Source organism: Sitodiplosis mosellana, unplaced genomic scaffold (assembly GCF_009176505.1).
Source record: "Sitodiplosis mosellana isolate CC-2019 unplaced genomic scaffold, AAFC_SMos_1.0 Smas_scaffold_6191, whole genome shotgun sequence".
Classification (NCBI taxonomy): Eukaryota; Metazoa; Arthropoda; class Insecta; order Diptera; family Cecidomyiidae; genus Sitodiplosis; species Sitodiplosis mosellana.
This window is the reverse complement of record NW_022601432.1, coordinates 1090954-1105864: the sequence shown is the minus strand read 5'-3', so window position 1 is coordinate 1105864 and position 14911 is coordinate 1090954. Positions and strand designations below refer to the sequence as shown.

Genomic DNA, 14911 nt, shown 5'->3' with positions numbered 1-14911 from the left:
ACAAAATACATTTCGTAGAAGCGATTATTTGAGCTGTTGACCAATCGAGCCATTCGGTAGTGTTGTAATCATGAAATACGCCTCAAATTGATTTTCAATGAAAAAGTCATTGAATTCTCGGCGCATTTTACAAAGCATGCACAACCGCTAACTACATCTGATAGCTACCACATGCATACACATGACATTCCTGAGACTTGTGTCGAGTGTGTTCGGATTTTTGTTTATAGTGCCGTGAGCGAGAGTGTCACATGCGCAACCATCGCGTTCTGCCTGTTAGCATTGTATTTATCGTGAACGTGTGTGAGCGCGCGCGAGAGACCGATGCATGTGACAAAAAAATAAATAAATCAAAACAACGACTTTGTTATTCACATTGACGAACTCATACGCACCAGATTCTCAGCTCAATAAGATTTCAGTTTTTTCTTCAACAAAATTTTGTCATTAGACTATTATTGTTTTAACTTTTCATTGAATTTATAACAGCTATTGATACTCATGCTACTTATTCGCTGTTGTTGTGATTGCTCTTATTGGTCGTAACATTCAAATAACATGGATTATCAATTGAATTCTGTACGAAATGGAGTTGATTGATTTCATCTTGAATCAAAACGACGGAATTGTACATGATACGCAATTATTAACTGCGAAATGAATCTCAGTAAAAAAAAATTTCTTCCGCTCAATCGGCTAATTTTCTTCCGATTTCATTTACGAAATACTTCAGTGAAAACCTAATGACATTCAAGGGGATATATAAACTCAATATTTAAATTTGCTCTGAAGATCGTAACCTTTCAAATTCAAATTGAAAGCTGACTCGAATTTTTCACCAGAAGGCGTTCATATTCAAAGCTTTTTGGAAGTGAAATCGATTAGAAAAAAACACGATTCGTGTCTAGTCGAAGGCTGTGTTAATTGCAGTCATTTGCCTACATTTAGGAGCTTTTTTTTGTTCTAAACGAACTGAAAATCAATTTTGGTAATCTAAACAAATCTGAATTGAATATGGAATTTAAAATTTGCGTTTGAACTTTCGATATCATTTGATCAGTGCAATGCTGGCGCGTGTGGCATTTTAATGAATTCCACGTTTCGCAAAACGTACGAATTGATGGTGCATTTGTAAATATTTACACCGAAATGCAGCCGATGTACGACTTATATTCTTTGTTTTTTTTTTTCAAAAATACGTGATATCTGCTGAAGTAGTTGAAATTATGATTTTCATGTAGGTTGACGTGACCTTTTCTTGTTTGGACTTCAGTTATCGCGCATATGAATCACAACGGCGGTAGCTTTGCAAATGGGTCAATCGCACTGATTATCAATTCCAACGTTGAATGTTTTTGTTGCTTTAGCAAATTTCAAGCGATCGCACCGTTTTTAGGTTCAAATATATCGTAGCATTATCATTGCGTTCGTGCTATTTTTGCAAAGAACTTACATCGTATCTACTAACCGTTTTTTTTTCTACACTTGTCCACTGAATCGTGTGCTCATATCATTTACTTGTTCACCTGATTGAATTCCAAATGCGATGACCGCGTCGTTTGTTCGTTTATCTCATATTCATATTTTACTCCGTTCAGATTGCGTTTCAGCGGATCACATACACACACGCATAATGAGCGAGGTAAGATCTTGTTTGGGTATTCCCCGGCGTTTTCAATTTATGCCAAACCATATTTTATTATTGATTTTCAGCATAGTTTCGGAAAAACCCGACATTTGCACTGTCGACATTCCCGTTTGACCCCGAAACATAACGGAAACGATGTTCAAACGTGTGCACAAGATGTTTGAACAATTAACAACATGACAGATTTCGAATTATCTACACTCAATGCTCGCAATTGAACCTGAAACAATGCCAAATGAAAAAATACTTGAACGCGGCCACTTGAATTGAAAGTGCAAACAGCGAGAAAAAAACAAACAGAATGTTCATGTCATTTTTCGAATTTAACAACAAATCACCAATTTGTTGATAATTGCCGGAATTGCATTTCAAAGGAATTCCTTCTTTTTTTCTTGGCTAATTTTGAAGGATTTTTTCTCTGATTTTTAGTTCAATGGAATGAAGATGAAATTATTGAATTTCGTTATTATTCAAGAGATGTGAAATGAATTGCGACACTTTCTCCCAACTACGCGCAATTTTGACTTTTCTTCGACATTTGCTGCGCGAAAAATCTTGGCGCGGTTTGTTTGTGTTTTTGTTTTGGACGATTTGTTTATTTTTGTTTATATTTTTTTTTGTCCATTATCGCTTATGAAAAGTATCGTTTGTTTGAATGTGGCAGAAAGAAACGAATTTTTTAATTTCACATTATAAAATTCAAGCATTAAATAAATTTGAGTAAAATTCATGAAACTTGAATCAAGTTTACACAGTTGTTAAGCGGTTTGGTTTCGTTTGTCTCATATCGATAGTTATCTATACCAAATCTTTATTATGTGGTGGAAAGAAATCCATTAATGTTGAAGACAGAATCAATATTCCACTGCAAACTGATGACGTCGATATGAATTCATGGCACATTCATTACAATTTTTGCTTGTAATGCTCAATAGCCCAAAATGGTAACAAGAAAAATAATTTTCTTTCAATTTTTTTTTCTTCAAATAAACGTTTTTCACACCAAATTGAAAACACTAAATCCAGCGACTAGATGATAATGAAGTTGAGCAAGCACGCAATCTTATTTTCATGCCGATAACTTTATAAACATAAATTCTAATAAAAAAAAATGGCTAAATATTCACCAACCGCTCACTTAGCCCGATCGTTAATTAGACGTTTAGCAATGTGAATTCGAAATGAATGCGAAAAATAACGAAATCCGGAAACGAGTTATGTAAAGTGAAACAACAAAACAAAAACAAATTTATGTATAAACAACTCGTTTCGATTTACTGTTTTAATATTTTCCATTTCGGGCAGCAATTTTGCACATACACAAAACCGGAGTACAATAGCCAAATGGATAGATGTACGTCAAATGGAAAACAGGGATTAAGAAAGAGAATTATGTGATTGTAATTATAGTTTAAAGAAAGGTCATCATTGGTTACATTTTGAGGATTTCGTTAAAATTTCGGCCCCATTCTGGTTCGTCTGGTAACATCGAGAATGTTATTTTCTGAGATCTTTTATATATGTATACTTTAAATGTTTATGTCTATTGCGCGCTCAATTTTACATAATAATTGAATGTGATTTCAAAGCAAAATTTATGGCTTTGTTTGGTCGGTTCTGATGTTATCGTCTTTATCTCCTCACATCATCGTTTTGAACCAGTGCTGCCCAGAAATGAATACATATATAGATTTGCACACAGCTGATCTAACGTTTATTTTCAACGAAACCCATTTTATGGTGGAGGATTTTTTTTATTGCAACGTTGTGTTTTTTTTTTCTCATTCGTTGTCCCGGATGTTTATTGCAATTTGACAATTTTCGCGCATTCAATTGAATTAAAGAAGATGAATGATGAATGGGCATTAATCAAAGTCGTTGATTGCTTTTGCATGCGATGCAAAAATTTCACATTGATAAAAATCACTTTCACTCCACACACATGCACATGCACACACGCACACGTCCTGATTGAACCTTCACATGCAAAGCACTGTTGAATGCCACACCACAAACACACATATACAAAGAACATCGATCCGGATTGGCCAAAGAACAAAGAACATGTGATTAAAAGTTCTGTTTTTCCAAAATGGTTCATTACCAATGGCTTATGGGACAAGATCGTGCCAGTGCGTGCACAAAACGGGTAAACAATGCAACCAACAATTTCAACGCTGTGCACAATCAATTCCAAAACAAAAAGTTATTACTGATTGAGACTGGTTTATAAACCACAATTGAATCATGTACCAACGACGATGTAAACAGACTAATCATAATATTTCCGGCACAAGTCATCCAGTAGTTTTTTTTACCTCGTAAACAATCAAAACATATTCTAACCATAATTATCACCTTTTTGCGCCGTGTCGATTTCAGAAGAAGACGAGAAAAAAAGAATAAATAAAAGAATTTGTGGTCTTAACGATGTCGATCGAATGTGACAATAACACGTCATCGTTAACAACGGTGACGAGGGGAATTACCGTTTTCCTTCGACCATGTGATCAGCCACCGAAGATCTTATGCTTGGCTGAATGCGAATTGACAATTTTTTTTGCTCCACCATATTTCAAAGCTTCTACATAGATCTGGTTCCGGTTGTCATATTCGACGTAGGTGTCAGTCTGTTTCGAAGACACTAGCCATCGCATTTGATTCTACTAAATAATTCTATCGTCTACTATCATGCATCATCCTCTGGATGCAACTTTTTCTCTCAGACAGGCGATAAATTTGGAAATGAGAGAAAAATTGCGAAAACAAGTATTTAACTTTTATCGTTCTATCACAATGAAAGCGTAGGTAATGGATGTCTGGTGTTCAAAAATCGTAATCACTACCGCAATTGCGAATGCGGGCTTTTTGTTGATTGTTCTCTTACCATTGTCGCCTCGAATGCATTTGGGCATAAACGCTAATTAACATGGTGTGTTTTGTGTGTGAATTTATGACGAATTTGTGCGATGCTGTGTGCCCGCCCGTTAACACGACCAATGATATGAGTCAGCAGACATGAATTTCGATTTAACATCAGAATTCGTTGATACCGGTCATGGTTGACCGTGTATGTTGTTGTTTTTGTTTTGATTCTGTTTCTTTCACTTTGGCTTCTCACATTGTTGTTGTTATTGTTGTTACCAATTGATGTGAATGGGTTTGACAGGTATTTATGCTGGTATTCCCAATTTTTGTGCGCAGATTCGACTTGGTGTGTATTGTTATTTTCTCTCTGTCTCTCCCCTACTCTTTTGACTTTATTTACATTCGACGACCGTATTATTGAACAAGAATAATGGCACACGGTGGAAAAGGAATAGTGTAAAGTGCCGCCAATGATATCAAATCACACTCACCCAAAAAAAAAACAGTCTATCAAGAATTCGTGCACAGATGTACGACTATAAAAGACTATCGAGTCTGCATTAAGAGTATCATAATCGTTTTGGTTCTTCAACTGTCCAAAAGGTTTTTGAATTCTTTCCAAATTTATTTTTTTCTTGTGTGAAAATTTCAGTCAACCATTAAAATGGCCAAATCAGTGAGTATAATTTATTTTTCTCGTTTTTTCTTCTCTTTCAATTTAACCGTAATTTTATAAATTAAATTTTTTGTTCTTTTTTCAATCGCTTATTGTGCATAGATGTTGTTAGTATTCGTTTTGCTCGCCATTTGTGCCGTTGCATTGGCTGTGCCAGCTGCTCAATACTATGGCGGCGGCGGTTATCCAGGTTAGAAATTCCGCTTATTTGTTGTAAAAAATTGTAACTCGATGAGTTTTGATGTGATCGGTGAACCAGATGAAATAAGAATATAGATTTGTTCATGGAATTCACACTCAGTTTGTCTATCGCATTTTATTGACTGAACACAGTAAACACGATGGTTCTAACTTTTAGAACCGCAATATGAAATTTGGCACTAAAATCCATTTAAGTACCATTTGTACTAGAAAAAGTTCAAAATGTACTAAATCAAAAATCAAAGCTTCATGTATTTATTATAGAACTTTTGAACTTTTTCTAGAGCAAATAGTACTAAAACAAAGTCAAGTGTCGAATCTCAACATTGCTAGAATCATTGTGTTTACTGTGAAAGTGATTTTTATTTAACATTTTGTCTTCAATTTATAGGATATGGCGGTTACGGCAACTATGGCGGCGGCGGTTTTCCATTGGGTGGTGGCGGTTATACTGGTGGCCTAGGTGGCGGTTATGGTGGCTATGGTGGCTATGGTAAGTGTTCAGTTTGATAATTCGTTCGTATACATGGCACAAAATCTCTCAATTGATTTGAAAAGATTTTGTGTTGTTCACTTTTAAACCATTTTCCTCACTCTTATGTTTTATTTTCTACGCAGGAGGACATGGCCATCATCATCATCACCATGGTGGCTTTTGATTGAAATAGCCAAAAATACCCATTCAAAAAATCGTTCAATTTGTAAATATATAAAATTCAATTCAATAAAAATGTAAAAAAAACTTAAAGAAATGGTTTCTATTATTAATATGAAAGAGCGAAAAAGGGGAAAATATCGATGCAATCTTGGAGCACAGTTTTGTTCAAATTAAATGGCTTTTTCATTTACTTATGATCTTAAAATTCATTTAATGACATTTTCATTTTGGCCAAATCGGTCTGTACCGAATGCGAAATATGAGCGCAAATCAAGGTTTAAATTTTCCCAACCGCTCGATAGAGCCTCCATAGAATGAATCGAAAGAGTTTTTCAAAAGAGATTCTTTCAAAAGAATCTTTGCGAAAATTGTCAATATTCTGCTACAAATTACGGCTGTAAACTATATTCAAATGATTGGTTTTGATTAATATTTTAATACTATGAAGAAAAAAAACTAAAAAAATAAATTTGTATTAAATTTTATTGAAATTATTATTCATTTGAATATAGTTTACTGCCGTAATTTGTAGCAGAATGTTGAAAATTGTTGCAAAGATTCTTTTGAAAAACTCTTTCAATTCAATCGATTGAGGCTCTATCGAGCGGATGGGGAAAATTAAACCCTGGCGCAAATAAGGTATGGCAAGATATTCTTTGCCATTTATTCACAAAAATGATCAAACTAAAGGAATACAGTGTATTCGGATACTGATAAACAGATCGTTTCAATGGCATGATATTCTTTCTTGTGTTTCTTATCATCTTTACATTCTTATTCGCATTTAGCAACGATTTGAGAATATATGCCATCGTTGATTGCATCGATTAAAAAGCTAGGGGCTTATGTGCCGTACGAATCAGTGTGAATCAGTGCGAATCTCACGAGTCATTTCAAAACACATAGGCAACTGCACGAATCTTACGAGTTTATATGAAGATTCGCGAGTCCTTCACGAGTCTCTCATATAAATTGGCGAATCACTGAACGAAACTATGAAATGTCAACGAGCATGCCAGTTGAACTCACAATTCACTCAATAATCGACTACTAAATCAACTTTTTGTCATTAAAAACATTTATATTGTCACATTTTGACTGCAAGAAAATTAAAATTAATACAAAATTTTAAAATGGTTGGTTTCGAAATGTTTTTTTATTTTTTTAAGGCAGACAACAATGTATTTGATGTTTTGGGTGTTGAAATCCCGAGAAAAAAACAGTCTTTGCTTGTCGATCGACTTTGGCTCTTATTTACATAGAGAATATCGCTGAAATTGGTGGAATTCATAAACGAAAATCGTGAAGTGTTAGTTGAATCTATTTATGAAAATATTATTCCATCCAAATTTTTGGCAGCGCATCGAATCTTCATACGGAATATGTCAACTTATATAGATCAACTAAAAAATCGTGAGTTTGAACACAAAATGGATTTATCACAATTCCCGAATCCATCAAAATGCTTCATTCAAACAATTCAATCTGATGAAAATAAAAGTGTCGAAGCATTTTTTTTACACTGAACACATTAAGTCATTCTCCACATATATTCATATGATGTATGGCAAATCTTGTTATAAATCATTAATGGTTGACTTGCCCATTCCAAAAATAAGTGCAGTTCGTATGTTTCATAAAACAATTTAATACATTTCATTTTCAATTCACATCCATTCCAGTTGCCTATATTAAACAGAATAAGAAAGAAATTATAGAACACAAGCTGGAATCTGAATGGTTTGCAATGTGTATATAAGCTGATTTGCATCGACTCGCGGATTTGCTATAAATGCCATACACTTTCTATGCTATGACTTGTGTATATATTTGTATGAATTCGTTCGAGTCTTCACGAATCTCCGTAAATTGGTGCGAGTCAGTGCGAGTTCCTTGCAATTCAGCGCAAATCATTTTTAATTTACATGAAAATCATACGAGTCTTGCTGACTCGTGACGACAAATAAGCCCCTAGTTAAAAAGACGCGTCTGCTTAATGACAATTATGTCAATATAGTATACCAAGTGGATTTGTTGGCACACGTTACATAATGCACGTCTTCGAGACACATCTTATGAACTTGAACTTTCCCATACAAAAATGTGCGCTGATGAGACGTTAGCGCCTCGTTCGACGTTAGCGCGACGTTTGATGTTTTATATGTAATGTATATGAACGTTCAACATACATTCTATACAAAGCGTCACGCCAATGCTGGTATTGGTGTATGCGAACTAAGTTCAATACATATAAAACGTTACGCTAACGTATATGCACAGCGCTCATCGGTGCCCATGCCCATACTAACTTTAATATATTGCAATAAGTGTGTGTGTGAGTAAGCGCGTCGCGCCGATATATAGAACATATTCCGTTAGCGTGACGTTCCGCATACACCAATACCATTGGCTTGACGCTTTGTATAGAATGTATGTTGAACGTTCACATACAGTACATGTAAAACGTCGCGCTAATTTCAAACGAGACGCTAACGTCTCATCGGCGCACATTTTTGTATGGGTTTGCACAAAGTGCACGGTTGAAAGCAGACCACAATCGAATTCAAGTATTATGTTTAATGACGTCGGTTGGGTTTTCCCATGTTCATCTTGTCAGACGCGGTATACTTTCGAATGAGAAAAAAATGGTTATACGCATTGATGCGTTGATGAGTTGAAGAAGTGATAATACCAGTTACAGATGAAAAAAAAATACCCGCAGTTCATTGACTTGGCATGCGCTCAAAACTCAACTTACCACAACAAAAACAGAATAATTTATGGCTAGATTATGGTTATTGCCGAAAAAACAACCTGGAAGTAAAATGTGTCATTTCATGTGTGATTTGGATGACATGCAGAAAAATGATCGCACACAAGTGACGAGAGCGAAATGAATTAATTAGACTGCGCACTGCGCAGACCATTTTTCATAGTAAACAATTTCACACACGATTAACAGGCATTCGCTAGACAAATTTGGTGCATTCAACGGGTCGTGTCAAACAACGATGACTAAAAAAATTTTTTTCGTCGGATGTTTGTGTCTAGCTTTGGGTTTATTCAGGCAATTTTATAAATTCCAGTTGGCACAAGCGCGAAAAAAAATACAAATGGTTTTGTGGGCACGAGACAAAAACTGTGTCCACAAATCGAATGTTGCGCAACTTTAGTTTATAGTAGGGTACTCAAATGTGCAGTCAGAATAGAGCCGTTGTCAATCGAATAAATATAAATAATGCGCATTGAAATAGAATCAGTTGTGATCCAAAGCTGAAGACAGAATTTGCATTGTTACCACTTTTGACTTGTCGGATTTATTTGATACAATTTTTATCATTTGATTTATGTTGATCTATTTCTATTTCTATTTTAACTTGAAATTTTTTCGTGAATTCAACAAACAAAATCAATTATTCCAAGGAGTTATTGGAAAAGCAGGTGTTCAAAGTGATAGAAGAAGCGTTCAAAAGAAGTCTTGTTTCAAAGTGTTTAGGTGTTGATTAATCAAACAGAAGATGTGGACAATCTGGGTGAGTAATGTTCCAACTTCGAAGAAAAATAAATTCGTTTTCAGTGAATAAATTCACAGTTTCAAATTCTGTCTCTAGTTCAATGTTTTGAGCGTTGCTGTAATGTGTATGATCACTGTGAATGGCATTACTTTCCCGGTGGTTCAACCTCAGGTATTGCCGCTGCCGTCGCCAAAGCCCCAATTTCAGATCATTCCACTGGCCGCACCTCTTAGCCAACCGTACTATCGTTATCATCATCATCACAACCACCATGCATACCCACATCGGCATCACCACAGACATCGTCACGTTATTTTCGGTTAATATTCTTCAAATTGTTTAAAAGGCCTCAAAATTATTGACCTACGTCAAAATGCATACGTCAACGCATTCAATTCCATCCGTAAGAGTGCAAAAAAATCTATTTATTCATACTGTCCGGTTGTTTGTTAACCCGCACTAAATAAACAATGTAATAAAAAAAAATTGTGCAAAATTCATTCAACTTTGATTAAATCTCTTGCGTGTGCCGAAGATCAGTGCACTTTGCAGCAAGTCAATAGTGATCAAAGACTGTGCGCACGCAAAATTGGTCAAACGCAAATTCAACAGTTCAAGCAACAAAGGTAAGTGCTCTCCGATTAGACCGACCCACAAAACAAATGTGACGATATTAACTGTACTATAGTTGCTATATGACTGACTGTTCGTAATGTAAAAAAATCACCATAACACCAAAATGCGATCGTTGATTAGGCCAAATGATTCAAATTTGGAGCGCATAGAAACTAACGATGATTTATGAGTTCATATATGCACAATGCGCAGTTTCACAGCACATAGCAGTAGTAAGTGGTTAGAAAGGGAAACGAAGGAGAAAAGAAAAAATTGAGAAATTTTGTTAACAAAATGCGGCTCTGCTAAATCTAGAACATGTTCAAATCAAATAAATGGCGTGTTGACGAACAAAAAGATAGAGGGAGAGAGTGTCTTGCTATGCGAGAAATGAAAATGACTGAACTTGAACTTGCATTAAAATTTGCAGTTAAAAGCCGAATGATGTCAAGTGTGCGTGACTTGTTGATGTTGTCGAAATGAATCACAACGAATCATAAATAAATCAAACGAACGAACGAGCATGAAAAAAAAATTCATCAGATTATGTGCAGCACAAGACACATAGATGCGCACGAGCTAATGTTTCATTAATTCCATCATTAATATGGTAATTTGATTTGAGTTTTTTTTTTCTGCCTTCGTTCGTGCCCAAGCCATAGTTCGATCGAATGAATTCCAGTGTTGAATTGAGAAGAAGGAAAACGACAGCGCACAAGAATCAGAAATTGATTTGTTGTAGACACATTGTCATGATCAATGATTATGTATCCAAGCATTGCCTAGAACACGATGAAGCGAACAAAAAAATAGACATAAATTGAATGAGGATAGAGCGCTTAGGAACAAAACTAATTACTTGACAGAGAGATGCTTGAACTCTGTGTATTCCATTCGTATTCAAAACATACAAAAACGCAATTCATTCGGAAATATTGACAAATAGAATAAAGCGAAGAAGAAAAAAGCGAATGAGAACACTCATTTTTTTTGTTTCATACTGTGGTCAAGCCAATTTGTGATCATCCACTTTAGCGAATTGGTTGCCTCATTTATCTTATTCGGTTCAATCTTTCAATTCGTTGGTGTGTGTGTATAGTTGCGGTGTGTATTTTTATCTGGTTCGTATTTATTGTTGTTGTTTATTTTGTTTCGGTCATCGGTTGCACTGCTCGTTGCTGTGGTCATCTCTGTACACCCATAGATACTTATAATATATTCAGGTTTTTGAATTAAGTGAATCCTGTATTCGCTTGTGTGCATATTGATGGACAAAGTTATGCTCTTGTTGCGTACTCTTCGCATGTACCACACAATATCCACTTCGATTGACCGGCAACTAAGCGCTCAATTGAAGTAGGCAAATTATGATTTGCTTTCAGCTCATTTTCATTTATGGCATGGGTAAATCCAAAGTCACTTTTTTCTCTTCTTTTATCTCAATACACGATTCGCCTAACCAAGCTAAAGCAACGAAAAAAAAAGTAACTAAACTGCAAATGCAAAACGAAACACACGAAATAAACGATAATTCAAACGCAACGAATGAATGGTTAATTGAAGTATATAAGTGGGTGAGTGAACCTGATGAAAGTGTATAGTGCAAAATAAGCAATTGTACTAGCTATTGCATGTATGTACGTTGGATATGCTTTATATAATTGTAAAGAGAGATGAAGACGCACATATATGTACCGGCTTATATAGATTGATCCTAGTTGGTGAATTTGGTATAAAAGAGGAGCGCAATTGAACATTTGGCATCAGTTGCATTTGAAGCATTCAAAGCAAACAATTCAAGCGCAGTTCGAGCATACAGCTGATAAAAAAGTTGAGCTAAACTAAGGAGAAATCGCTTTGAAGTACACAGAAAAAAAAGTCAGAAGAGAACTTTAGAACCAGATTTTTTTGTTTGGAAGTAAGAGATTCACTTTTATCTGTAACAATGAATTCAATGGTAAGTGCCAGAGCCAGTGATCTGTTTACCTGGTTTTTGTTTGTTTGTTTACTTTTGTTGAGACTAATTCCAATTTTCTATAAATTACAGATAATTTTTGTGTCATTTGTGGCAATTGTGTCCGCAACGCCAATTCCGACGCCAGATAACTACGGTAAGCCTCCATCGGCGCTTCACTATCCATCGTATCATGAGGAACATAAACCTTATCATCAAGAAGAACATAAGCCTTATCATCACGAAGAACATAAGCCTTATCACCACGAAGAGCATAAGCCACACTATCCTCCACCACCGCCAACACATCACGAGGATAGCCATCATCACTACTATAAGCCACCATCACATCAACAGAAACCAGAATTCCACACACACAAACCCGAATATCATAAAGAACCTGAGTATCACAAGAAACCTGAACACGAACACGAATACCACAACAAGCCAATTCACTACGAGAGCAAACCACACCAGCCACCATACCATCATGATTATAAACAACCAGACCACCATTTCGAAGAAAAGCCACACTATGGTCACGAGTCGCATAGCCACAATTACAAACCACATCATTAGGCGCCGCCGTCATATTTATATTAAATATCATATGACAAAACAGAAGATGATGGAACAGAAAAAAAGACACACACACACACACACACATCATTCTCATTTGGCACTAATTTAATGACATCGACATCAAAAACTCATTAGTGATTTGCATAACAATCATTTGAATAAATTCTTACTTTTTTTGTTGTACTTAAAATGAGAGAGAGAAAAAACACAAACACTCTCTGTTTGAATTAAGTTAAAATCAAGAAATTACTCGAAAATTATCTCTATTTATGAAATGAAAACAGGATTATGAAATTAAATATAGAAATCTTCTAGAACAAATTTAAACGGTTACTTTTTTGGGATATTTTTTTTTATATTCTATCTTTGTTGTGGATTTAATCTTATGCAGCCAAGCGACGATTTGCGATGAGGTCACATTATTTTTTGTTGTTTGGATGATATCTTTTGAACTCTGTAAAGGGACAAACAAAAAAAATTCATTCCTCCCAGTTATGTGATATTGCTTGGACCACCTGCAGTTAAGTATAAAAGGAAGTCAATTCCAACGCCAAATCAGAACTCAATTTCGTCGTTCAACTGTAACAATTTACAAAACAAGCGCTGTATCAACATGAAACTCTTGGTAAGTGTAGATCGAATGTGAAATTGATTGCACAATGCACAGTCAAGATTGAAACTCAAACGTTGAATACGAGTTTTTGGTGTTGGGCTTTTCGGTGAACAACACAGTGAACATTGGCGTTGAATAATTTGAAAAAAGTCTAATTTTTGTATATTTCGAAGTGAATAGTTGCCCTGATCCGAAAAGGCTACAGAGATTCATTTCATTTCACAAAAACATTGATTTTGAATGTAATCGTTTGTTTGATTTTTAGTCGGTTTTGTTTGTCGTCTTAATGGTATTCCTTGCATTCGCCGCTGCTAACCAAGGTGGTCACGAACAACATGGTGGACATGGACAGCAACAACAATACGGACATGTACGTATTGCATTTACGCTATTAAAATATTCATTTTGTTGTCATTGAGGCGAAGAAAATGTCTAAAATTGTATTTAATTTTACTTAGGGACAACAACAACATGGAGGACAACAACACGGTAGACAACAACATGACTTACACCATGGACAACAATCACACCATGGACAACAATCACACCATGGTTCCCATTGAATAATCAAAATAAAACCAGGACACTGGAGCCAAATTCCGTTTTAAACGAAATAAACAGTTGAATTTATTTTTTTCCTGGTTGATTTGTTGAATAAAGCTCTTATTTCCAACGAAAAATATTCCGAATTTCTTGTTATTTGAAAGTCTGGTGGGTTTTCTTTTGGTTTATGCCCCAATTCAACGACGGTGACAAATGAGACATAAAAAAAGAATAGGTCAAAATATTATTAGAATATTTCTAACAGACTTTCTATAAATAAATAGACGTATTCACAAATCAAACAAACAGTATCAATATTTCGTAAGTATCATTTTTTGGTTTGGTTTTTCGTATGTTTTGCGCCGTGTTTTTTTATTTTCGGAATTTTTAGTTCTGTTAAATTACGAATTGTCCAGTTTTACTAGAATGATGATGTGATTTTTTCTTTCTTCCATATGACATTGTTCGTTCTTGTGGCAGCACTCACTGCCTACGTTGCTGCTCAACAAACTAGCGATGGTTATCCTCAAGGAGGATTTGGCTGTAGTACTAGTAACTAAGGTACATTTGTTTTATATGCGATACAAATGCAACAATGCAAAGAAAATTGTTTGACTTTTTATTAAAGTACCGAAACGTTTATTCCCAACGAGTGGAACAGAGCACTGTGATCATTCAAATGAATTAAATTATATGAATCCAAAGAAGAGAATGCAAAAGACTTTCGAAACTAAAATAAAACATTGGATTAAACCAGTACGAATGTTTTGGTTCTTTATATTATTTTGATATTATTGTATAAACGAACAATGCCAACCAGAAATCACTTGGTCATTCGTTTTTTTCACTTCACTAAGCTGCGCCAATTTGAATAGATAAGCTGCGCCAATTTGAATAGAAATTTTCCGACGTAAATCGTATGTTGTGCGAAATTGTTATTGATCGGCACACTTTGCGCTCAAAGAACAGTCTTTCCATCTCTCTCTCAGGAAAATCCCATCAAAATGATTGAGATAAAATGTGTATCTTAGGTAAGAA

General features: G+C 35.2%; 2 protein-coding genes across 2 annotated transcripts; both read left to right on the top strand.

The window, feature by feature from the left end:
- Positions 1 to 233: 233 nt before the first annotated feature.
- On the top strand, positions 234 to 6142 carry LOC129576616 (uncharacterized). The gene is made up of 4 exons (XM_055461944.1): positions 234 to 5192; positions 5295 to 5382; positions 5785 to 5886; positions 6012 to 6142. The coding sequence occupies exons 1-4, from the start codon at positions 5181 to 5183 to the stop codon at positions 6050 to 6052; spliced, it is 243 nt and encodes an 80-aa protein (XP_055317919.1). The 5' UTR covers positions 234 to 5180; the 3' UTR covers positions 6053 to 6142.
- Positions 6143 to 11928: 5786 nt separating this feature from the next.
- On the top strand, positions 11929 to 14012 carry LOC129576614 (histidine-rich glycoprotein-like). Its single transcript, XM_055461942.1, has 4 exons — positions 11929 to 12138; positions 12229 to 13342; positions 13596 to 13700; positions 13789 to 14012. The coding sequence occupies exons 1-2, from the start codon at positions 12127 to 12129 to the stop codon at positions 12712 to 12714; spliced, it is 498 nt and encodes a 165-aa protein (XP_055317917.1). The 5' UTR covers positions 11929 to 12126; the 3' UTR covers positions 12715 to 13342; positions 13596 to 13700; positions 13789 to 14012.
- The last annotated feature ends 899 nt before the right edge of the window (positions 14013 to 14911 follow it).

Excerpts from the sequence above, each read along its gene's own strand:
- LOC129576616 (XM_055461944.1), top strand. Across the intron at positions 5,383-5,784 it reads TGGCGGCGGCGGTTATCCAG|GATATGGCGGTTACGGCAAC; the intron begins GTTAGAAATTCC and ends TTCAATTTATAG. Across the intron at positions 5,887-6,011 it reads TGGTGGCTATGGTGGCTATG|GAGGACATGGCCATCATCAT; the intron begins GTAAGTGTTCAG and ends TTTTCTACGCAG.